The following is a 26500-nucleotide window of genomic DNA, read 5'->3' on the forward strand; positions in this document are numbered from 1 at the left end:
TATTTTTATCTATGTTTTAACCTAAGTTTCATTAAAAACGGAGTAAGGAAAAAAAATAATATATTTTATTATTAATATTAAACGTTCTTATACGACCCCATATATATCTATTTTTAATAGACCTTACTTAGCTTAATTAATCTTGTTAGCTTAATTAATATTGATTAACTGATTAGTTAATCATACTAAACTTAATTAGGGTTTCCTTATTGCATAATTATCATACTAAATATTAATTTTAGTGAGGGTTGTTACACATAGTTACCAACCATTAATACTCAAAGACTAAAATAGAAATTTACTCTAACCCGGATTACCAGTGTTTTGAAACCTGGACCGGACTGACTGTTCGGACTGGGAACCGGAGGTTGGGCCGGTCCGAGTCATGGTATCGGACCAGAGATGCATTGAACCGGAGGTTGAACTGGCGAACCCGCGGTTGGACCGAGAAACCGGCTTTAAAAAAGTTGGACCCGTTTAGTTATATATTTTCAAATTTACCAAATTAATTTTTATAATATATACGACCCCCCTCGATTCTTACATCTGGTCAAGGAGACCGGTTCGACGTCTGTCCGGTTCTGAAAACATTACTAATTACTCTATTCCTAACTTTTACGCCACTTTGTCTGCCACGTTGTTTTAACAATGATCAATAGATGTGTGTAAAACTGTGGGAATTCATAGCGTTTAATATAGATCTGGGTCATATTGTTTACCATTTCTTGTTCATATAATATATTATATGAATGATTTTATTCTTGATTTGTTAGCTAAATAGCTTCATTATATATATTTGTTGTGTAAAAATGTGGCCATTTATAACGTTTTAATAATGGATGTGTGTAAAACTGTGAGGATTATTACGTGGATCTAGGTCATATACGTTACCATTTCTTGTTCATGTCTTCATCTAAATGATTTTATTCTTGATTTGTTAACTAAATAGCTTCATATTCTATATTTAAGTTTGTTGCTTAATCAATTGCAACATTATGGCTTGGAATATGTGGAATATGAATCCTTTTGATAGGTTTAATATTGATTAACTCGTAGAGAATGTGTTCTTAAGACTGGACTTCTTAGACCTTTTTAATATGAAAAAAAAGTTGTCAACGTTTTGAAAATTTCAAAATGGGTGACAATTTTATGAGAAGGTGTAATCAAGAAGGGCATAGTATGATTTGGAATTTCACCTACTTTTCTTCGGATGCGAATGGGTTTGAAGTTGAACATTGGATATTAGCCATACGAGAGAGCGATGGGTGAATTAGAAAGATTTATACTAAATTTTGGTACAATGGAACTTGATTTAATTGATGTTTGGGGGAGTGTGTTTGTATTCCATCATTTAAGAACTGGGTGTTAACCTGGGTAATCAGAATTCAACTGCTAAAGCAGCAGATTAGTCAACTCTGGTCCACTAATTGAATATGCAGAACAGAACACAGAGGAGAATCTGGACAATCGACTCTTTTTATTTGATTAAACTAAAAACAATTACAAAATCAAAATGCTAAGGAACACGTATTTAAAGTAACCAAACTTGCGCAACAAGTGTCCTAAGGTAATCAAGAAATCAAATCACATACCAACTACGACTCCTAGTAAAAATAATAATTAAACACAACTAATTATTAATTACACTTAAGACCCTAGACTATTGATCTCCACTAGACCGTCCCTTAGAATCAGGCCGAACCACCCTAGCCTTTAATCAATTAGCTATCTAGAATCAGTATTGAATTTTTCACACTAGGGAGGGGTTTAATCTTTATAATCTATGGATAGACTTTAGAATCTATATTCTATGTGAGTTTTAATTTGGGACTTCCGCATTTGTACAGAAAGGAATAAGATGGCTGGGCATATGAATGACGACTTAAGAAACGTATTCACTTATGTACATGATGACGTTCCGCGGGTGGGGCTGAGACCAAGGGACCTGATAAAACTTCAGTTTATGAGTCATTCAGTTGTTCGGAATCTTTACTTCCAGACTCGTGATATCTCAAGGCTGGTCAATAGTTTAACCGCTCAACAAACTACCCATCTGGTATGGTGAGTTATGTTGGGTGAGCCATTTTTCGTTACACAACAGAAGGTCTGTCCACATGGAGAGAATAACAGACGGTGTTATGTGCGGTGATAGATATTGGGATCATTTTCTACAAGCTCAAGAAAAAGATATCCGGGACTAGGGTTGACACAAGGCATGTTCAACGCCATGCAGGGTATTTGGTTTTGTTAGAGTGGGGCACCTTCAAGATGTGTAATTGTGGTCTCAAATCATCCAAAGTGTAAGGTTCTTTGTGATAGAACGCAACCTGGAAGGAGGGTATGAGCTTTTGTCCGAAGTGTCTGAGAACATGATCCCGATAGAAAATAGGATTTATAGTTGCTACTACTTAAGAGAGTTTAATGAGATAGTAACATTGAGCATGAAGCTTTAACTGTTGGATGATGGGCTAGATCGTCGACAAGCTTTGATAAATAGGTACACAATCGCACTTAATACATGGGAATCCCATCTTGTCGATGTTACCCCCTTGAAGATCAGTTGTGGGCTGATTGTGACTTATTGGTACCAATGCAACGCAACGGAAAATTTTTGTCTAAGACTTTTTCTGAATAGGAACGCCTTTCAAACTAAGGTTCCACCAATTCCAATTGTGTCATTGCCAAAATACCTGAGAAAACATACTAAAAAGTGTAGATACAATGGTTGGTGAGTTCAGAAAGTTTCAAGATGCAAATTTAAAACAATTTTCCTTTTTAAAATATTTAAGCAAGATTTCGTCTCACAAAAAACTTCCCTTTCTAAAGCTTTTATTAAATTTAGTTTAACTAAGAATGTAAATTAATAAACCAAACTGTTTTAATCAATATACTAATAATCATTTAACTAAACAAACTCAATACGATTATAAATCTTTTCCTTGGAATTCTCGTAAGACATCCCTTGGATTATTTTAGAAAGTTTTATAAATCATTTCCCATAAATCCTTGAAAGGCATTCCCCAAAATAATTGAAAAACTTTGTAAGTCATTCCCTATTGTGCAAAAATCTTGGCACTCCTATCAAAATAAGTTTTCCATTATATCATAGGCAAATTATATACCAAAATTTCACATTAAGACCCTTAGGCAAGTTTACTACATGAAACTTCCTTTTGAAAACAAAGGCAAATATTATAAAAAAAAACAATATACTTTCTTGTTTTTTTTTTTCACAAAAAGTCCATTAACACAACTTTTGAATGTTAAAGTCCCTTTACTTATTAATTTTGAACAAAACTAAGATTTTTTTGAAAAACATAACTTTACATCGGTATGTGTCCGGTTGGTTTGCATACGTGGTCATTATTAAACACCAAAAACTCAGACATTTAATCAAAACTATATTATTTACATCGATTACTAATTCATCTTACTATAAGATTTTGTTAATTAGACCGAGCTCACTTTCATGTTCAACAAATTAAAAAAAAAAATTATGAAAAACAAATGTGGTTGAATTGGCTTCAGTTATCACCAACAATGGCAACTTTTCCATTGACATGGCACTTTGTCGATCAACATTTAGATCCGTATGAGCTTTTTATTTGTCTCAAACAGATGTAAAAATTATATTTTCCATTTACGATTTGCTTTCAATTTCTTGCTACCATTTCATCACAGGGAAACTACAGACGCTTAGCCAATTTCTTTGCTATCAATTAATGCGATTTCATTCTCGTGGAATCTTCACCACATGAACTATGACTTGCAGTTTCTTTCGAGTCGAGGTTTGAGACTAACAAAGACGAAGATTGAAGGAAACCTATCAAGAATCTATAAGCCATTTCCTTCACTTTTTTTCCTCTATTTCCTTTGTAGATGAATAGATGATTACGTTGTTTGGTTTGCTCTAGGTATAGATAACTTAGTCAAAGTGAAACTAGATGCCAAACTAAACATTTTTTCATCCTTAAAAAATACCATGTATGCAATCTCATTGGACACACCGGTTTCTAGTTTTGTTTTTCAAAAAACTCTCATTTTTGTTCAAAATTAACAAGTAAAGGGACTTTAAATTCAAAAGTTGGGTTAAGAGACTTTTGTGAGAAAACCAAGAAAGTATATTCGTTTTTATGGTATTTGCCCTAAAAACAAAGGCAAAGTTAAGCGCAGATTCCCTTTATTAACTTTTAGACCAAAAACTTTTCCTGATTTCCTTAAAAATGAAATTATATAATATCACACATTTGACTAACATGATAACTCTAGACCAACGTGTGACATCATAACTAGCTAAGAATACGATATATGTTAACAACCAAAAGTCCATAATCAAAACGAAACATAACCTTCTTCCCAACATTTCCTTTCCAAATATATTCCCTCGTACCTGTATTTGCCCTAAAAACAAAGGCAAAGTTAAGCGCAGATTCCCTTTATTAACTTTTAGACCAAAAACTTTTCCTGATTTCCTTAAAAACAAAATTATATAATATCACACATTTGACTAACATGATAACTCTAGACCAACGTGTGACATCATAACTAGCTAAGAATACGATATATGTTAACAACCAAAAGTCCATAATCAAAACGAAACATAACCTTCTTCCCAACATTTCCTTTCCAAATATATTCCCTCGTACCTTCTTCCCAACATTTCCTTTCCAAAGTTAAGCGCAGATTCCCTTTATTAACTTTTAGACCAAAAACTTTTCATGATTTCCTTAAAAACGAAATTATATAATATCACACATTTGACTAATATGATAACTCTAGACCAACGTGTGACATCATAACTAGCTAAGAATACGATATATGTTAACAACCAAAAGTCCATAATCAAAACGAAACATAACCTTCTTCCCAACATTTCCTTTCCAAATATATTCCCTCGTTTTTTTTTCCACCAGCGCTGTGGGTTGTCAAACCCGATAGCTCTATACCCTGTGCCCTACATCGAGTCTAATGATTATGCTGGCGGGGAATTCTCAAAAAAACATCCTCGAAATGATAAAATAACACCTTACTCAAGGCCAACATAGGTTAGACCTTTTTCGTTGTCCAATAATCATGTTTATTTTAAAACAAACGTGTTTTCCTCCAATACATAAATAAAACCTTCTTTAAAATGGGGTCGTGAAAACTCACGAGTAAAACATAGTATATTCACTATAACTTAATATAAGCATGTTTCTTCCCCAAAAGTTCAAAACAGTAAAATGGGGCTGCGAAACTTACCTTGAAATTCCTTAGCAATTCAAGTCCAATACTTGGACTAACCGGCCTCCTTTGTGAGAAAATAGTTTTTTTCCCAAAGACTTGTGTAGAGGTCCTCAAACCCCCGATCTTCACATGTATGGAAAGAAAACTTCAAAACGAGCTCGTTGGAATTTGGTCGGAATGTCGCCAAAGTTGGTATATCTTCTCAACCTCTTCGAATTAGGGAACATAGACCTTACCATAGTGTTTAGAATGTCAAACTTAGTGGGAAAGGGGTATACTTCGCTGAAAAACGACTACCGAAAACTCGCCGGAAAAAATCACCGGACCACCACCGGACCATTGCCAGAGGTTGGCCGGATTCTTGTTTTAGGGAGAGAAGTGAGAAAGAGTTGGGAGGTAGAGAAAGATATGAGAAAATGATAAGGATGAAAGAATGTGGAGGGGGTATTTATAGGTGATTATTGGGTTGTGGGCTTGGGCTTATGGGGTAGGCTCATAGAGTAGCTCGTTGCTCAATATCTCGTACACTACTTCGTTTCAGTATGTTCTCGCATAAGAATTCTTGTTTTCTCGAGCAGATTACAATGCAAATTATTTTATAATTTGAAATAGTTGTTTTTTATACTCGAAATAATAATATTTTTGCCAAGATGGGATTAAACGTCGCGCGCACTCACGTTGCACGTTTAAATTGCGTAGGTTGATTTGCTTGTAGATTCTTATCGTTGCAACACTTCGAAAGTTACTGTATCTTATGAAAATACTTTTTCAATAACATATAAATATTTATTATGATTTAGCCTGCGAATTCTTGCAATCCCATGCATGGTGTCGCTTACATGTGCGCTCGGAAACACTGCGTTAGAGATGAGATTTTTCCCCAAATACCCGCAACCGTACTGTACCCATACACACTCGTACCGATTTTGGGTATTCGGTACATGTATCAGTATTCCGTTTTATTGATTTCGGTATTCGGGCTTTTCAGTTTTGATACGTGTAAAATTGATACTGGCACCAAATTTAACTACAAATGAATTTGATATTAACTTTTATTTTTTTATTATGGTACACGTATCGATTTTAACTATTTGGTACCCGTATTGTATTACTATTCGTACTGATTTTACCATATTAGTACCTGTACTTTAATGGTACTCGTACTAGTTTTACCTATTTAATACCCATATGAGTGATTAAAAAATAGAAAAAAAATTGTACCAAATTGGGTATTGTACCGAAATTCAGATACCAATACCCGTACCGTACCATAATGATCAGTACGGTATTCGATGCCTAGTTTTGTTCAAATCAGTACGGGTACGGGTATTGTACCGATCTCATCCCAGCGTTGTGTATCGCCTGCGCTTGCATAAATCTTACGCCCTGAGACCAAAACCCCTTCTGTTATTACGCATAAATTAATTGTTCAAATAATATACAAGAACGAATCATGAGCGTATTATTTGTCTGACATCGGCCCATTTAACTGTTCAAACACGTACTAGTAACTCTTAAAACCACTAGACGTGTTTTACAACTTACGAAACAGGATTCTTAGTCTTTAAAAGACTTAGTTACTTTAAACGAGCCAAAAATACATTATGTCATCAAATAAGTTTATGTTATGATCCGAAATAGGGCTGGTATATCAGGTTAACCCGATCTGTTAAGACACGAACACGATAAGACACGAACCCGAAACACGTAAACATGAACACGACACGAAATTTTATCGTGTCAAATTTTTGAAACACGAACACGAACCTGTTAATAAACAGGTTACACGAAACGACCTGTTAAGACACGAAAAAAATTACCAGCGCATCATACGACCTGTTTAGGACACGAACACGACCTGTTAAGACACGAACACGAGCCATTTAAGACATGAACACAACCAAATTGGGAATGGTGGTGTTTACGAGAGAGATTTAAAAAATTAGGGTTTGGATTATGGAAAAAGAACCACGTGTTTTTGTGTATAATTCATCCCGAGCCCCACGACTGATGACCCTATGTCCACACCCACATATAATATATTTTTTTTAATTTTTAATTATTAAGATGTAACTAGCGGGTCTTAACAGGTTAACGGGTTTTAACCTGTTTAGACACGAAATCTGTTAAGGTCTTATCGTGTCGACCTGCTTTAGACATGAAACCTGTTAAAGTCAAACATGAAACATGATAACTTCGTGTAGGTTCATGTTGTGTTATCGTGTTCGTGGCAGAATTGCCAGCCCTAATCCGAAATTTATCTGATTCTTGCCTGGTGTCACATGGTAAGTGGTAACAAAAGTACTTTCCTTTTAATGTTTTTGTTGAAGTAGACAAGGTAAAATAGTAATACTTTGATTTTGTCATACTGATTGCATGCTTGATGTAGGGGTGTGCACGGTTCGGTTCGGTTATTAGCATTATCCGTAACCGTAACCGAAGTTATCGGTTAATCGGTTTGGTTAATTCAGTTAATTTGTCGGTTTTCGGTTCGGTTCGGTTAATTTTCGGCTAATAACCAATTCAAACAAGGGCTAATTTTTGTTTGCTTAGAAATACATGTAATGGAGGTATAAATACATGAAATAGATGTATAAATACATGAAATAGGTGTATAAATAAATGAAATGAAGGTATAAATAAATGAAATGAAGGCATAAATAAATGAAATAGAGGTATTATTACATGAAATAAAAGTATAAAACATGAAATACATGAAATAGAGGTATAAAAGCAAGAAATACATAAAAAAACAAATGATTTGGTTCGGTTCAGTTAATTTTGGTTAACCGATGGTAAAAAATATCCGTTAACCGACTTTCGGTTAATTCGGTTTCGGTTAATTTCGGTTCGGTTTTGTCGGTTTTCGGTTCCGTTTTGGTTATTGCACACCCCTACTTGATGTTATTGGTTTTGAACTTTGTAGTTTATGTCGTTGCTATTGAAGTTTGTGGTTTTGTTGTATGCTGATGCTGCTCTGGTTTTGTACGTGTTGAAGCTTTAAAATACAAGCTTAGTAGTATTGCTAATTGGCAGGATTGCTAAAATGGTGGAGACAACATGTTGCATAGCTCAACTTCTATTTGTGTCAAATTCCACATTGGGAGAAGTTCAATGACTATTTAGCGAGCTACACAAGACCAGCACTGAAATCACCTTGTGTTTTTTCTCTAACTGGCCAAATGATGTTTTCTCAGTCTCTCACAGGATAATTAATGCACAGAACCTCTTATATTATTAAATTTGACACACTAATTATTTATAGAAAAATCGACCCAACCCGTTTACCCACATGTAGTGGAGCATAAATCGGGTTTTCTGAATACCCGGAACCGGGTTCAGGTACGATCGGGTTCTACAAAATCAGGTATTGACAATACCCGGGTCGGGTCCCGGTCCGGGTTTTATATAAAAAATGTATACCTTATATACCCGGGTTCGGGTCGGGTTTTCAACAACCGGGTTTTATAATACCCTATTTTCGGGTTTGGGTAGGGTCGGGTATGGATCAGGTTGGGTTCGGATTTGGTTCGGGTATGCGTCGGGTGTTCATTTTTTTTGGATAAATCATAGAAATATAAAATGCAAAACCTTTTTATTTCATAAAACATAGAAATACATGACACCTAAATAATCATTGAACCGGATCGAATATGATGATGAACATAAATAGCTTCGAATAACTTGATCGTCTTCGTTTATTGTTCGTCATCAAAGACCCCTTTTATAGGGTATAGAGATACAATGTAAACCAAACAAATGATCACAATACACTTTCTAACGGCTATATAGCCGTTACCAAGGTACAAAACTCGAAAACACACAAAACAAAAAAAAACGAAAAAGCCTGAACTGGGTAATGGGAAACCCTGACCGGGTATTGAAAAAACCCGGTTCCGGGTTCGGGTTTTATAACAGAATTGCATACCCAACCCCTACCCTATGGGTAGGGTCGGGTGCGGGTATAAAAAACCCGGGTTTTATAATACCCGATTCCGGGTTTTATTTTCGGGTCCGGGTCCGGGTTCAGGTTTTTTGTGCACCACTACCCACATGTACCAAAAATACCTATGATCTATTACCCATGAGCCAGTGGCGGAACTAGAACATTAATTCAGGGGTATCCAAAAAAAAAAAAATTATCGTGCAATCATACAATATTAAAAGAAACAACAATACATAAAATAAAGTAAAACAAATACCTAATAGATTTTTCCTCTTCTTTTTTTCATAGCTTGAAATCGTTCCATCACATCGTCGTCTTTTACTTCACTTAATAAATCCTTTTCGACCACACAAACCATAGCATTGTTCAAGAATTCCGAACCGATTCGATTGCGTAAATCCGTCTTCACAAGCTTCAATTTCGAAAACTAATCAAAGTTTCAAACTGAAAGTCTGAATCAATCAACTAACAAACCTAATCAAACTTTAATATTCATAAAACTAATCAAACTATCAAAGATGAAAGAATCAAAGTGAAACAATCAACAAACAAACCTGCAAATCTGCGAGACTGTTCGAGTGTTCTGTGTTTGTGTTCGACAATAGCAAATCTGTGAGACTGACTTCAAGGGTTCTGTCATTTCTGTGTTCGTGTTCGACAACAGCAAATCCGAGTTCCAACTTCGTGGCTTCGAGTTCGACAACAGTAGTTCAGCCAATTCTGTTCCGCCTGTCGTGACCTTTGATTATCCCTGCATTCAATATGCCGCCCAATGCACTGTTGGGTTATTATTTTGTTATTTGGGTTAACTAGTATTGGGCTATCATTTGATTATTTTGGCAACATAATCAGAATAAATTGGGCTTAATTTCAGTTTGTAATTTTTTAGGGGTGTCATAGTAAAATTGTTGAGGGGTATCCTTAGTATAAAAAAAGAAAAAAAAATTTTACACTACCGGATAAAAGTTGAGCCGTAGCCCGGGCTACGCCTCGGACTACACTAGGTCCGCCCCTGCCATGAGCCCGACCCACTTGGCAAACCCAAAAGAACTTTTTAAACTGACTTTTTTTTATAGGAAGAGAAAGTCATTTTTGAGAAGTCTGACTTTTTGAGCTGCTTATAACTTTTCAAAAGATTTAAATGCCTGGATGGTCCCTGTGGTTTTGTAAAATAACACCTATAGTCCCAACTTTTGGAAATTACACTGGTGGTCACTGTGGTTTGACAGTTTGTTACTCGGATAGTCCCTGGAGTGAATGGGGGTTAGTTTTCTCTGTTTTATTTACCTATTGATTTTAGAGTTAAATACTTGGTTGGTCCCTGTGATCTGCAAAAATTGCAAACTTGGTCCCAATGGTTTACTAATTACACGCGTGGTCCCAAAACTTGTCAAAAATGAACTCGCTTGGTCCCCTGCTCTAACATCAGTTAGATTTCTCAGTTAACACACCTCATGTGCATGTCACATGAGGTAATCTTGTGTGAATTTACTTATTTACCCTTAAAGATAAAAAAATATAAATTATTATATTATAAAACCTATCTGGGCCTACTATTCTCTCTTAAAAGACTCTTATCTTTCTCTCTATCCTCTATCTCTCTTTGTTCCAGCAATCACCACCTCTACCTACCACCACCATCATTATCACCACTACCACCATTGCCACCGCATTTCCAATGGAGCCTACTGCAGGTGAAATTGTAGCCATGGCTTGTTGAATATGTTTTGATTATCTATACTAATCTTACCTAAATGAATGCAACTAAAGAACTTGTTGACAAACACAATGTGAAAGCCATTTTGGGAGCTCATACATGGGAAGAAGCACCTGCAATAGCCGAGGTTATCAACGAATCTCATAACAAAATCTCGTTTTTTCTCTCTTTAGCTGGCACAACTCCCCTGCACAATCCACGCAGATGAAAGCAGTGACTGCAATATTACACTCATGGAGCATAAGCTTAGTTACTCTCACATACGAAAGCTCACATCTAGCCTCCGGTTCAGCAGCAATCATCTCTTATCTCTCTAAAGCATTGCGGCAAACAGGGGTACACTAACCCACATCTTACCACTCACATTCGGTTCACATTCTGTAAGTGCAGAGCTTGAGATACTCAAGAGACAACAACGTAAAGTCTTCGTAATACATACATCTCTGGAACTGGCGGTTAGCTTGTTTCAGACAGCTAACAAAATGGAAGTGAATGGAGATGGTTATCTATGGATTGCAACCAGGTATGAGGTGGAGGAGATGAGATGGTGGTGGTGGTTTGGGGAAGATGAAGAAGGGGGTGGGGTGGGACCAACACCATGTATTTAACTTCTCTTTTTATAATTTTTAGAGTAAACTGCCATTTTGGTCCCTGTGGTTTGGTCACTTTTGCCACTTTAGTCCAAAACTCAAACCTTTTGCATCTGGGTCCCTGTGGTTTCAGTTTTATTGCCATTTTGGTCCAAAAATGAAATCAGGTCATATTTGTCTTATAAAATCCTGCTATTTTGTCTTTTTCCGTAGGGGCAAAATGGTCATTTCTTTTTTATAAATAAATACCAGATTTTATAAGACAGATATGACCTGATTTGCCCTTTAGGAAAAGGACAAAATTGCAGGATTTTATAAGACAAATATGACCTGATTTCATTTTTGGACCAAAATGGCAATAAAACTGAAACCACAGGGACCCAGATGCAAAAAGTTTGAGTTTTGGACTAAAGTGGCAAAAGTGACCAAACCACAGGGACCAAAATGGCAGTTTACTCTAATTTTTATAATGGGCTGGACTGAAATGACGAAATTACCCTCATGTGCCAAGCACATTGGGTGTTTTAACAGAGATATTTAACTGATGTTAGGGCTAGGGACCAAGTGAGTTAATTTTTGACAAGTTTTAGGATCACGCGTGTAATTAGTAAACCACTAGGAGCAAGTTTGCAATTTTTGCAAACCACAGGGACCAACCAAGCATTTAACTCTTGCTTTTATTAAAATATAAAAAATTATACACACATATATATAAACACTCACAAAAACACACACACACACACACTCTCTCTCTCTCTCTCTGAAAAAAAAACCCACCACCACCTACCGTCGCCAGGACCATCATCACTGCCACCACCCTCACACCACCATCCAACCTCATTCACTCTCTATTCCCTTCTGCATAAATACCTAAAAATCTTCCCATCGTTACCGCACCGGATCCAACCCCTAAACAACACAATGGCGAGAGTAGATCTCGACGGAAACGTCATAAAACCATTGACGATATGCATGATCAGTGTCGGATGATTCATCAGCTCGTATTTGTGCGAGAAGTTAATGTCGGAGACGCCACACGCGGTGTTGGCTATTGATGTGTATAATGATAAGATCAAGCATCTGCTTGAACCGGACTCGATTCCGTGGAATGGACGTATTCAGTTTCATCGGTGTAAAATTAAGAATGATTCTCGCCTTGAAGGACTCATTAAGTGCTCCGATCTGGTAATTTGTTTGTTGTTTGTTCTTGATTTGTTGTTTTGCAGTGAATATATTGTTGTTTAGGTGTTTTATTAGTCAATTGCATGATTAAGTTGGTTGATAGTTGAGGATTTGTTAATGTTAGTTTATTCTGGTAATTAGTTCATCATTTGTTTCTGATGAGTTGTTATAGAGTAGATATTTTGTTGTTTCAGTGTTCTTCTGAAATGTTTGTGTTCGTTTGGAAGCATGTTTTATTAGTTAGTTGCATGATTAAGTAATTTACACTGTGTTCCAGAGTTTACTAACGGAAGGAAAGGAAAGGAAACAGAAAGAAAGTAAAAATATTTTGTGTTCCAGAGTTTCATTTAAGGAAGGAAAAGAAAGGAAAATAAAACATGTCGTGTTCCCGAGTTTCATTTAAGGAAGGAAAAGAAAGGAAATGACAGGAAAACTAGGCTAAATTCTTTAATTTTTCTTTCCTTCCGATTTGGGAGGAAGCGGTGGGAAAGTCATCTTTTTTTTTTCCTTTCTCGTCCTTTCCTTTCTCACTTTTTCTTTCTTTTCTTATCCCTCGTTAAGTTAACTCGGGAACAGAGCGTTACCAGGTGGTGGTGTGAGGGTGGTGGCAGATAGTGGTGCTGGTGATGGTAGGTGGTGGTGGGGCTTTTCCTAAGAGAGAGAGATAAAGAGCGAGTCAGAGTGTGCTTGTGTTTTTTTATATTTTAATAAAAACAAGGGGTAAATAAGTAATTTTAGATGGACTTAACAGAGAAAATTAACCCCCATCCACTTCAGGGACTATCCGAGTAACAAACTGTCAAACCATAGGGAGCGCCGATGTAATTTCCAAAAGTTAAGAACTATAGGTGTTATTTTACAAAACCATAGGGACTATTCGTGCATTTCCTTTTCAAAAACAAAATTACCAAATTACCCCACACACACATTTGCCCTACGCATATCTGCTGTTACTTTTCTCCACAGCCACCAACATTTGTTCTCCACAGCGACCCAGAATCGTACAGTCTCAGTTCCGGCTGCCAGTTCCGGTCATCGCTTTCACGTCCCCTGCTCAGGTCAGATTGTTTGTTTGATTTGTTTAATTTGTTCAATTTCTGCTGTTTCTGTTGATTGTTCAATTCGTCACTGGTAGATCGTTTAATTGCTGTTACATCATACATCATGTTTCTGTAGATCATCAATTTGTTCATATGCTATCACTGGTATTTCGGCACAGGGAGATAATTGCTCATCACTTGCCTCCTCTATACATTAACGACGAGTATCATTCAAATATTGTTTTCTAAATTCGAGCTGTGAGACAAATTTACTTATAATATAAACTGGTGCCAGCGTCAGTGATCTTATCTGTCCGCGAGAAAGCTTTTGGATAACTCTTACAGAATTGTAAGTTGAAGTGATGACAACACATGATGTTTCTGTTGTGGGATTGAATGGTTATTCAGATGCTATTAACTCTTACAGAATTGTAAGTTGAGACTCCGTGTATCATGTATGTGTTAGATTGAGACTCCGTTTTTTAATCTGATGAAATACATTTAGATTAGGATTGTTGATCTTGTATAGTTGTATATGTATCAGATAATGGATGCATACCGCACAAATGTTGCTTATAAAAGAATGTCCCTTTTAGGGCATGTTTGGCTAAGCTTTTCAAAGTAACTTATTGACTTATTGGCTTAATCAAAAAGCCAATAAGTCATTTTAGTGTTTGGCAAATTGAAAAGTGCTTTTGAAAATGGCTTTTTGTGACTTCTTGGCCAGCTTATAACTTTTCAAGCTTCAAATTACCAATATACCCCTTATTTACCCTCTTATATCATGTAAGCTAAGCCAAACACTTTTTAAAAAACAACTTATTGACTTATTGGTTTTTCCCACCCCATAAGCTAATCCAAACACTTTTTTTAAAAACTCCTTTTCAAAAAGTCATTTTAACAAAAAGTTCTTTTTGAGTTAAATAAGCTTAGCCAAACAAGCCCTTAGGTCTCTATGTTAATTTTTCTAGCTTTACTTTTGTTTTCGATGAATCTCTGTTCGTAGTGATGATGATGAAACTACCTTATTTTTGCGTTAGTTATCTGCTTCATAGGTGCTCTAATTATAATTAAATATAACGTGCTTCGTTGTGTATTTTTGTGACATCTTGCTTATGTTGATAAACCATCAGTTAAGTTGTGCATGCATCAATTGCTCGTGTCTTGTCAAATGCGGTTATAAATCGTATTGTTATTATTTTTATTATTTTTTATTTTATTTTTACAAATTTGAATGGATATCAATGTTTGGATTATTGATTTCAGTTGAAGTAACATTCTCAATGAAGAAGAAGTTGCAAAAGGAAGCGCTTTCCGCTTGTTCTGCTGCTGTAGCCACCTCCACAGTTGACCTTAAAACCGTGATCCACGACCATGCTCTGTTCTTTGACAAACTAGTCGAATTAATCCCCGCAAAGTTCTACCTTCCAGTCGATGAAGATTCGAAACCCTGGTTTCAAGGTCTCAGCAAAGACAAAAAAGCATCTCTTAAACAACAAACGCGTGAAAACATCAAGAAATCCCGCCGTGATCGTCTGGACCCCGAGAAATCACAAACCACGACCCTGGATCTTCTAAAGAAAAGCATCAGTAAGGACACAAACGAAGATAAGGATTCAGACGAAGAGGACGACGATGACGAAGAGGAAGAAATTGAAATCAAAGTGAAACCGGTATCGGAGTTTGACGGTGAAACCAGTAACAGTCACAAGTCGGTTACATATGAGGAGTTGCAACAGAGACTGCATCATAAGCTTGAAATGCTTCGCGCGAACCGAGGCCAGGGGAAACGAACAATGATAATGAACGAGGTTAGAAAAAGGGATAATTATACCGACAAGAAACGTAAACGGGAAGATAAAGACAGTGGTAGTAACAATAGAGATGCCAGTGGTAGTGGTAAGGGAAAGGGTAAGATCGAGGCCGATTATGAATTCGGGAAAGTGAAATTGGGAGATGAAGATGGAAACAGGAAGAAAGCGAAAAAGGCTTCGAAACTGAAAGAGTTGGAGAAAGCGAAGAAGCTGCAGGAAGCGAAGAAAGAAAATGTTGTGGTGGCTACAAAGCATTCGTGGAAGGCTGCGACGGAAAAGGCGATGGGAGTGAAGGTTCATGATGACCCGAAGTTGTTGAAGAGGAGTTTGCAGAAGGAGAAGAAGAGGCGGGAAAAGAGTGCGGGGAAGTGGAAGGATAGGGTGGAGACGCAAGAGAAGATGAGGGAAGAGAAGCAGGCGAAGAGAAGAGGGAATATAGAAGAGAGGGCTAACCAGAAGAAAGCGAGGAAGATTGCTAAGAGAGAGAAGAAGCTCATGAGGCCTGGGTTTGAAGGCCGAAAAGAAGGATATATCGGTGAAAAAAGTGGTTAAAAGGTGCTAAATTTTTATCCTTGTTTGGAATTTTCTTTGTATTTTGCTTTAACCTTGGAATTTTTAAGTTGATTTTGATGATGGGAATTACATTAGTAGAGTGTGATCTAAAGCTATACGTTCTTGAAGTCGGACGTTTTTCAAGGTAGCCTGATTATAATGCTTTTTTGAATGAATTCGGGGCACACAATAGGCTGAGTTTCTTCAATCATAAATGTCTGTAACTCTTTTCATACGATCTCGAATTTGTAGAATTTTGAATTCCGATTGCTAGAAGTGTTTTATAATCGTTCATTCTTTTTATTTCTCCAGAATTTTGAACGTGGGTTACTGGTAGTTATCTTTCCATTCTATATGTGATCGCTTTTTATCGTTGAAGAAAGACGGTGGAAAGCTTAGGGCTCAGTGTGCAAAGTCGATGAAATTCAAGGATGGATACATGGTATCATCTGGTCAGCCGGTCAAAGAGTATATTGACTCTGCTGTCAGACATGTGCGACAGGTTTAGGAATTGACTTTACGCTTTTTAGATGTTTTTGGCTGACATTTTCAAGGATTACCTGAATTTGTTAATATCAAGCCGGGTGTTCTTGGTATCAAGGTTAAGATCATGCTTGACTGCGACCCAATTGGCAAGCTTGGGCCCAAGACACCGCTGCCCGACAATGTTGTAATTCATATGCCTAAGGACGATGTGGCCGCACTTCCACCCAAAGAAGTTGAAGAATACAGGCCACCACTTGTGCTTGGTGATGAGCCCTTGCCCATGCCGGTATCAGTCTAAATCTATGGTGGTCCAAAGACTTCCTAAGTTTTGGAAGATAAATTTTGGTTATCTTGTTGAATTTGCTTAGACAACACTTTTCTTTCTGGAACTAGTTCAAGCAGGTTTTGTTACTTTGGAGTGATATTGTTAGGTTTTTTTTTATTGAATTTTAATGGTTAATTATGAGTTAATTATTGTTTTCATCCCTTTGGTTTATCAAAAACCACTACTTCATTTCATTAGTTTAAAAATTGCGATTTCAGTCCATGTGGTTTCACTTTCGTAACCATTTCAGTCCACCTCGTAACTATTTCAGTCCCTGTACTTAACAGAATAATGGATTGAAATGTTTACGAAAGTGAAACCACATGGACTGAAATGGTTACGAAAGTGAAACCACAAGGACTGAAATCACAATTTTTAAACTAATGGACTAAAATAGTGATTTTTGACAAACCACAGGGACGAAAACAGTAATTAACTCTTAATTATATTTCAATTCTGGTTATTCTATTCCAAAGTTGTATTAAATTTGGAGCGATTTTTGTAAGGGTTTTTTTTTTTTTTTTTTTTAATTGAATTCTAATGCATAAACAGAAAAACCGTGGTTATTTCATTATAAAACTACAAATAAAAAACCAAACCAAGTCTGTAGTGACGGAACATTTGAACAAGTGGTTGTGCTCGGTAAAGACTGTCCGGGTTAAGTCATGGTCATTGATCTATTTTACTGACCAGAATCTGGTCTGCAACCTCTTTGAAATCTCAATCTAAAATGTTGACAAGGCACTTGATGCAAATGTTATAGGTTTGGTCATTCTTGTTAGGCTACATGTTGCCGGTTGGTTGGCGTCCCATGCTACCTCACCCGGTGATAAACACCAAAACGCCATAGTTAAATGTGGGCGCCAAGAGGGGAGGTGTTACCCTAACAGTCATGATAGATGGGGCCCATGTGCATTGTAATCCTTCAACTAGGAGTACTTTCGTTATTAAGAAATACATGAATGAAAAATATCAAGTCTCAAATTATCCTATATATTTAAAACACAATCTTGTGAATAGTCTTTTGTTGGCTTTTTTTTCCCTATACCCTTTTTAAGTGTGTGTATATATATCCATTTTCTTCAAAGTTAGTTAGATTATTGATCATGGTGGAGTGGTTTTGTCGTTGTATGTGTTTCGAAGAGACTCAAGTTCAAATCATGGGGTCTTTTTTTTCCATTTTATGCTTGTAGTGTAATTTTGTGTCCAAACTAAAGATTATACCGTGCTCATCCCTACCGTATCGTACCGAGCATTTTCGGTGCCGGTACCTGATTTCCATGATTTTCGGGATCGGTACTTTTGGTGCCATTATCGGTATCGAGCTCATCCAGATTTTAACGTGTTAGTACCATAACAACTGAACTGAAAACAACCAAATTTCCAACGTGTATGACGTGTGGGTACTACTATTATATATTAGATTATTTAAAATCGTTTTTTTTGTGACGGAGTGACTATCGCTACTACGTCATTTTTATCTGTGTTTTGATATTCAGTATCTGCTTGCTCTTGTCGGCACACGTTTTGCAGACACTGGATCCCCGCCGCAACGCGCGGGCGAAAATAACTAGTTCTCTTAAAATTTAATCTTGTTTCTCTCTATTTTCTTCCTCTGTTCTGTTGTATCAAGCAATGACAATACGAACGGAGACGTTAATGGTTATGTTCTGTAACTTCAGAACAGGATTCGGCCTACTCAACAAACATTGATTGATAGTCATTTCTAAATCTTTAAATCATTTCACGCGAGAACACACAAAACAACAATCTTTTAAGTCTTGTTTAAAATCTACTGGATTTAGAGGGAATACAGAACTTAGACGGTGATCAAGTTCAATTCTTGTTTTTGCCTCAACTCGTTAACACTTGGAGCTTACCAAGTAGTAAGCTTAACATGCATCACAATCATACTTGTGAACATTCGTAAGAGGATAGCTCATCCATTGCTTGGCCACAAGCGTTTACGAAAGCCTTTTGTACACGCGTATGGTGGAGGAATGCCTCAACACTTCAAGTGAATATGTAGAAATTCGAAGGGCGACTGTTACCTTAAGGCGTGAGGTCGAAGACACCTACTAGTGGTTAGAGAACACTGCTTTTAAACAGAAAACATTTAGAGCGCGTCCCACATCGGAGGAATGGTGAAGTTATAAGAGAGAATTCCACTATTTAAAGCAAAGCAGGTAGGTTGTTGAAAGACACGCAGCCACACAGTGAGTACAAAGCGAACTATTCTTTCGCCTTTTACTAAAGAATACCGTGTGCTCGCTGCTTTTAAGTGGCATATGCCTATTTTTGGAGAGTCCCTTTTTATTAAAGGGCTCCAACCAATTTTTTAGTTTAAAGTTTATTTATATTATGCAAGACTTTTATTATGTTTGTAGTTTTTGATGATTGAATTTATCAAACTGGCTATAATGATAAGCCATGAATAGCAAATCAGTCACTATGTTCACGAAATCATTCGTTGCACCCGTCAATATAGTTTTGCCAATGACGAGTAACTGAACCGGTTGATCGGTTTGGGTTTTATAAAACTCAATAACCCAATTTTCGGTTTGGATTTTGAATTAAAAATAAAAATAAAAAAATAAATAAAAAAATCCATTCACCAAAAGAAGGATTCCTTCGCACCCGGTGAAAATTTAATGGTATCAATTTGATTTGTTACGTTACCGGTACTGACTTTGCCTAAAAGAATATCGACACGTGTTTCACATCGATCGTAAGCCATAAAAACTGATACCGGTTCCAATAATACCAATACCAGTACAGATGATTGGTTCGTCATAGTACCGGTACGTTATTGCCGTACCGGGTTCAAACCCTAACCCGATTTGTGCACCTCTAGTGATACCACGCTAACTAACAATGGTGACTAGATTTATTATTATATTTCACCAGACATTTGAAGAGTTTCCTTTGTTCCTTTTTGTTATTTTTATTTCTTTATTTTGTCGAAATAGATTTAATCCTTAATTCCTAAGACATTTGAAGAGTTTTCTTTGTTCCTTTTTGTTATTTTTATTTCTTTATTTTGTTAAAATAGATTTAACCCTTAATTCGCCAGTAGATCATCGATCATCGATATAAATTTATCCTCTTTCTCAATATGGATTAGTGAGTAGAGAAAAAGCCTGAAATAACTATTGTATTAAGATAACAATCTTATATGCTTGATAATAATAAGTTCGAATACATTCTTGATATTTAATGTTGACCAAACTTTTAAACAATAATATTCATGATTCTACAAAAATAAACAAGCTCCCGATACCATAAACATGTATGACAATTTGAAATTTCACTATCTTCATCTAAACTCCAACCCCTCTTTTCAAAACGAATGGCGTGGTCTCGTTCTTGGCATTTTGTGTTGACTTTTTTCAAAGTAATCCGATTGTTAATCTACATTCGACTTAATATCGTATCAACTTTATCTCTACAGTCCCGCACATTCCAATGCCTTGCTCTTGAATATTTCATGGAATTCAAAAGTTTTAATCCTTCTTGACTCAGTTGATCCCCGCCTAAAAGAAGAATCATTCCGTACACATATGTCGCCTCTAAATGTCCCATCTCAACTGCCATTTTCAAAAGCTCTAGCCCAAATTTGACGTTAACTTCCTTAAAATACTCAATCTGTAAAAAAAAAAATCATTGTAGCTAATTAAAAGTTTGAATGATGATATTAATCAAAGAGTGTAAGATTAGAAGTGGGTTGTCGTCTTTGTACATCGAATTTTACACAACCCTAAACATATATAAATACTTTTAATTAGTCTTACCATTTCTTGTCTGAATAGTGACTCGGGATTTCCTTTTTTAAAGCAGTGAGTTAAGAAAGAATACTCTCTTTGACTTGGTTTAAACCAGTGAGGAACTGAAAATTTGTCGAGTGAAATATGTTGAAAGATATAGTCATCTTTTGTAGATTCCAGAAATTCCTTGCAACTGTATAACAACAAAATTAACTGGTTAAAATAGACAAAGAGATTAAAGCTAATACTTAAAATCGAGATAGCATAAAGAGAGTTAACGTAAAATTTGGAATGTCACGGAACGTAACTAAGACTTTTCCAAAGTAAATTGAAGTCCTTTCGAGTCAGGGAAACGTGCTTTGGCCTAATAGGAAAATACCCTCGTCAAGAAGCGATTAATGGTATTTACCTTTTCAGTTACTACACGTCTCTAGTCGATTGAAAGTTGAAACTTTGGCGAGGTTGAAAATCGAAGAGTGGGACTAGTTATCAAGATGCGGGTGTCACCCCTAACTTGATAACATCGTGCCCTAGTGTGGTTGGTACTTATCGAACGAATCAAGATATAATCTCGAGTTGTTGATAAGGATCCATTAGATTATGAAATGAAAATTTCCATTAAGATATGTGTAACGACTCGCCCAAAAATATCCCAGAACGCTCCGTAAGTGGAAACCCGAACCCCTGAAACCCTAATGTACATGAAAAACCAAGAAAATCAAGTTTTAGGCGGGCCGCGTAAAAGTAAACATAGGTTTACGCGGGCCGCGTCAACTTAAAATCATTCCGGATAAATAAGAAGGCTTCACACGGGCCGCGTAAAACCCATATTTTTGCTATAAATAGCCTGGACATCGAGCTTTCATTCTGTGTCGAAATCTCATTCTTAAAACGCCTCTATTCTGCTAAATTCGAATTTCCGCATAGGGAAACGCTGCTAGAATACTTAATAGCTAAGTAAACTTAATAGTTAAATAAACTTAGCAGTTAAGTTAGCTGAGTAGATTAATTAATCTGTTAATTAAGTTAAGTATGATTAATTAATCAGTTAATCAAGATTAATTCAGTTAATCAGGATTAATTAAGTTATTCAAGATTAATTAAGTTAAGCGAGATTAATTAAAAATCTAAGTAAGTTATTTAGTTAAATGGATAAGTAAACTTAATAGTTAAGGAAACTTAAGGAAACTTAATGGTTAAGGAAACTTAATGGTTAAGGAAACTTCCTAGCTAAGGAATGAATCTACCTTACCTATAAATAAGAAGCTTAGGATTCATTTTCCTTTGTTCATTTCTTCTATTCTTCTCTCTATACGTTGGTGTTCTAACCAATAATCACCAAAGCGATATTCCGTCCGATCGAGTCAGGAACCAACTAACGAATGCCAAAGTGTTGTACTTTGTGAATTTCGGTAAACGGAATCCGAAGTGCTATACTTTGTGAGTTCAATAAATGGATGCCAAAGTACTATCTGAATAAGACTATACTTTGTGAAGTTCGTTAAGGTTCGAATCTCGTGATCATCGTTAGGTTTGATATGGTTTTACACAAATACGTATTCCATTCTGTTAAACTATATGTTTAACCATCAGAATACTCCCAACTATACACTTACAATCAAAATGGATGCTTAATCATCAAAAGATCCAAAATAATAAAGTATATGCTTAATTAATGGAAGGAGTAGAATCAAGAAGCTTGTTAACCCAATACTGCATGCTTATAATGTGAGTCATTCTCTTTTTATCAACTGTTTTACAATACTCCAAATTATTTTCCAAAGTTATAATTACAGGGATTAAGTCTTTGTAGTCTTCAATTACAGCCGGTATGTGGGGTATTGTGCACATTACTACTGTTTTTATCATTTTAGGCGAGCGTGCCTAAATCATGATATACGTCACTTTTGGATGAACGGACCCAACAGTGATATGACCATAGTCACAGAAACGAGTCGAGTGACAAATACTGTGGGTAGTTGGTTGACATATAAACATTGTAATCGCTCTTACTACTGTGGATTATAACAATGTGTCATTTTATCAAACTGAATGATTCACTCAGTATTTTCTGCTGACAAAACCTTTTTAAAACGCGTTTTAGGCAATTACAGTAGATCGGAATAAGAGTTGGATACGGCACCAACAAGACTTACAGAAGTGGCTCATTTTATTAATTAAATTAAATTAAGAATTATCATTTTATGTATTCGGGTTTATCCCATATTAAAAGCTACCTTTGTAAAACATGGGTTTTATCCCATCTATTTAATAAATAAAAATCCGGTGTTTTCTAAACTCTGATAATTTTCCTAACTCACGGTCCTGATGAAATTTCCGCTGCAATGTTTTCAAAAATAACCACCGGTACCACTTGGCTGTTCGCGGCGCTCGATTCCGACCAGGGTGGAGTCGGGGGCCGTGACAATATGGATATCACTCCTGGCTTGATGGCGAATTTCATGCAAAATAACATGTAAGCGGATTGAAGGTCATCACCAAATGTGGGAATCACCCCTATTTTGGTGAATCATTTCGATTGTGAAATGAGAGTGTCTTCAAGTCTTCAAGTGTATATTGTGTTTACCTTAGGAAAGACATGTATATTAAAGACCAAAGAGAATATATAAGAAACAAGTAAGAGAGAATGCAAGTAGTTTTAAAGTACACACAAGAAAATGTTCCTAAACTATAGACTAGGTCAGAAGCATAGCAACTTTTCCTAATTCCCTATAGTTATGGATCTGATACCAATCTGTCACACCCCAACCAATGACGGAAACATCGGAGTGAGACGAAAACAAGATTGCTCGTAGCATCATAACACTAATAGTGACAATATTTAATTAATCAAAATTTCATAAATGTTAAAAGGAATACATTGTTCAACAAGATAAATACACCAAATTGTAGCAACATCACAAAACATAAATAATTGTTTATTTCATTAAGGAGAGGATCTATGTCCACCCTAATTGTGTTTCTTCATGTCATCATCTATCAACCTGCAACATGTATTAAAATATGATCAACAAAAATGTTGGTGAGTTTACAAGTTTGATACATAGCATAATAGAGAAAACGTTGAACTGTGCTCATATCCAACATGATAAATGTTTATCCTGTTACTAACATACTACACAAGTGTAAGCTATATGTCAAACCAGAGTTTAACGCAATCATGATTACCCAACATTGTCGAATCAAATAGGGTGTAATGGTGTTTTACTTAACAATACCACTAGAATACGGGCAGGGCGTTAGTCCTATAGCGCTATAATTGTTAAGGTAGGCTTGCAAAGTTAATGAGCATATAGACACGTGTAAACATAGCATGCGAGATTAACAAGTATCAACAAGTCTCATGTTTAATTGTGGATAGAGTGTGATTTGAAATATGTTTAATAGTGTTGCGTGTTTTTGTATAATCGTACATGTTGCACCCAAATTGTATAAAATTGAAAATGGGATCGAGTATACTCACAGTTTTGCGTAGATTTCCACGAAAACCGAGAGTGGATTAGACAAGAGCTGGTACACCGAAGTCACCCTGAAAAGGGTAAACGAAGGTGTGAGTATTCTGATGTGAATAGGTTCGGATCAGACTTAGTTATACAAAAAAATAAGAAACAAAACAAGTAACAGACCCTGCGTGCGAAAGGGGAGTCCTTTCGTGCGAATGGCAGTAGCCATTTGTACGAATGGGATCCATTCGTGCGACTGGTCTGTTTAAGCGAGGACTCGTGCGTAAAATTTGTTTGTAAACTGTTTTAACACAATGTAGTAACAATAGTTGTTATACAAAATGAAACAGAAAGTAAAATAGCCAAACAGTCAAGTAAGGACAACCCAGGTGTGCCAACTCAACATAGAAGGTGTGAACCAAGTGTTGGAGGCTGGACGGGGTCAACTTACTATGTGAGTAGCAAACTGTTTGGTGAACTGGAGTCGAACAAAAATGAAATAAAAAACGAAAGCACATGAAAACAGTCCCCTTTCGTGCGAAGGGGTTGCCCTTTCACACGAAGGGTATTGCCTATCGTGCGAAAGGTGCCAATTGTTGAAAAGCGTTTTTTATCCATCCCAAAACAGATCATTTCTTGGTGAAAATTAACCCTAACGCAAACCCACAACTATGGACTGAGTTGTGAGTCTGGTTGGTACCAAATTCCACCAAGTTTGTAATAGAAAATAAAATGAAAATGAAAGAACAAGTTTAAATCAAAGTTTATAATGTTTGAATCTCATTTGTGTTGAGGTTTCAATATCAGTTTACCAAGCAAACTCGTGAGAACCATCCGTGAGATATATTCAAACAATAGGTTTTGTAAAATTTAAAGAAACGAAGTTAAAATGCAAGAAAGTGTAAAAAAAATGAAAGAAAGAGATAGAAATTATACTGAAATGGTTTTGATCGCAAAGAGAGCTTTAGAGCGTTTGGGAGTAATTATGAGCGACTGGGAGGGGGAAATGAGTGAAGTAGCGTGCTTATTTATATCCTTAGGGTGAGTTTGGGGCGAGAGGGAGTTTCAGGCGATTGGAGGCTTGGGGCGACAGGCCCTTTCACACGAAAGGGAGGTCGTTTCGTGCAAAGGGTACTTCCCTTCCTCTCGAAGGTCCAAGTTTGATTAATTTGCGTGTTTTAGCCGGTTTTACGTGTAATAAGCCTAAATGTGTATTGTACAAGAATAAAACTTGTATAATGGTGTTTAACATTGATTTTGAGTATGAACATGTAGACAAGTATATAACATAAACATGAATAAAATGCATGAATTTCATTATGATCAATAGTCTCGGATTACAAAGTGAAAGGAAATAGAAAACAATACCAGTACAAGTTTCCAAAAATAGAATTTACAACAATACTTCCTAAATAAGGAAAGTACAAAAATGCGAAGCGTTACACTCGCTCTTCTATTTGTTTATTATCAAATGTTAGGGTTTAAGTACACTGGTGTCTCGTGCTGCTTTTAATCAGACCGAACCACCCTAGCCTTTAATCAATTAGCTATCCAGAATCAATATTGATTTTTTTCACACTAGGGAGGGGTTTACTCTTTATAATCTATGGATAGACTTTAGAATCTATATTCGATGTGAGTTTCAAATTAATAGGACTCCTGCATTTATACATAAGGACTAAGATGGTTGAGCATATGAATGACGACTTAAGAAGCGTATTCACATATGTGCATGATGATGTTCCACGGATGGGGTTGAGGCCAAGGGACCTAATAACACTTCAGTTTATGACTCATTCGGTTGTTCAGAATCTTTACTTTCAGACTCGTGATATCTCAAGGTTGGTCAACAGTTTAGCCGCTCAACAAACCGCCCATCCGGTATGGTGAGTTATGTTGGGTGAGCCATTTTTAGATACACAACAGAAGGTCTGTCCACATGGAGAGAATCGCAGACGGTGTTATGTTCGATGATAGATTTTAGGATCAATTTCTACAAGCTCTAGAAAGAGATATCCAGGACTAGGGTTGACACAAGGCATGTTCAATGCATTAAAGGGTATTTGGTTCCGTTAGAGATGAGGCACCTTCAAGATGTCTAATTGTGGTCTCAAATCATCCAAAGTGTAAGGTTCTTTGTGATAGAACGCAACCTGGAAGGAGGGTATGAGTTTTTGTCCAAAGTTTTTGAGTTAATGATCTCAATAGAAATAGGATTTATAGTTGCTACTACTTAAGAGAGTTTGATGGGATGGTAACGTTGAGCATGAAGATTTAACTATCGGATCATGAGCTAGATCGTCGACAAGCTTTGATATATAGGTACACGATCACACCTAATACCTGGGAATCCCCATCTTGTCGATGTTGAAGCTATCTATGGTGCCACATTCA

The 26500-nt window shown here is 36.4% G+C and overlaps 2 protein-coding genes and 1 non-coding gene across 11 annotated transcripts; 2 read left to right on the forward strand and 1 right to left on the reverse strand.

Moving 5' to 3' along the window:
- Nucleotides 1–12244: 12244 nt before the first annotated feature.
- Nucleotides 12245–17017, forward strand: LOC110908798 (ribosomal RNA-processing protein 14). Of its 9 annotated transcripts, none has more exons than XR_002574918.2 (5): nt 12245–12664; nt 13628–13719; nt 14968–16070; nt 16164–16283; nt 16380–17017. XR_002574918.2 is itself a non-coding variant. In XM_022153779.2 (4 exons), exons 1-3 carry the CDS (start codon nt 12534–12536, stop codon nt 16065–16067), a joined length of 1323 nt encoding a protein of 440 aa, XP_022009471.1. In that variant the 5' UTR covers nt 12245–12533; the 3' UTR covers nt 16068–16070; nt 16380–17017. The 9 variants fall into 9 exon arrangements, 7 of the variants coding, with proteins under 7 accessions (XP_022009471.1, XP_035834758.1, XP_022009477.1 ...); XR_002574917.2 differs by having other exon boundaries at nt 16167–16283; XM_022153779.2 differs by lacking the exon at nt 16164–16283.
- Nucleotides 17018–19085: 2068 nt separating this feature from the next.
- LOC118483643 lies at nt 19086–19204 on the forward strand. The gene has a single exon (XR_004870929.1). It is a non-coding gene; the product is annotated as a U5 spliceosomal RNA (small nuclear RNA).
- A 1085-nt stretch (nt 19205–20289) lies between these two features.
- On the reverse strand, nt 20290–26463 carry LOC110907001 (putative F-box protein At1g67623). The gene is made up of 3 exons (XM_022152042.1): nt 26450–26463; nt 20670–20835; nt 20290–20523 (listed from the first exon to the last, which is right to left on the reverse strand). The coding sequence occupies exons 1-3, from the start codon at nt 26461–26463 to the stop codon at nt 20290–20292; spliced, it is 414 nt and encodes a 137-aa protein (XP_022007734.1).
- Between the last annotated feature and the right edge of the window lie 37 nt (nt 26464–26500).

The sequence above is a fragment of the Helianthus annuus genome, chromosome 10 (genome assembly GCF_002127325.2).
Source record: "Helianthus annuus cultivar XRQ/B chromosome 10, HanXRQr2.0-SUNRISE, whole genome shotgun sequence".
NCBI lineage: Eukaryota > Viridiplantae > Streptophyta > Magnoliopsida > Asterales > Asteraceae > Helianthus > Helianthus annuus.

What these genes read in the sequence shown, in the direction of transcription:
- LOC110908798 (XM_022153779.2), top strand. Translation starts at nt 12,534, where the DNA reads ATGTGTATAATGATAAGATCAAGCATCTGCTTGAACCGGACTCGATTC. An exon ending in TCATTAAGTGCTCCGATCTG is followed by an intron (nt 12,665 to 13,627) that starts GTAATTTGTTTG and finishes TTTTCTCCACAG; the next exon opens with CCACCAACATTTGTTCTCCA. An exon ending in CTTTCACGTCCCCTGCTCAG is followed by an intron (nt 13,720 to 14,967) that starts GTCAGATTGTTT and finishes TATTGATTTCAG; the next exon opens with TTGAAGTAACATTCTCAATG.
- LOC110907001 (XM_022152042.1), bottom strand. An exon ending in CACTATTCAGACAAGAAATG is followed by an intron (nt 20,524 to 20,669) that starts GTAAGACTAATT and finishes TTTTTTTTACAG; the next exon opens with ATTGAGTATTTTAAGGAAGT.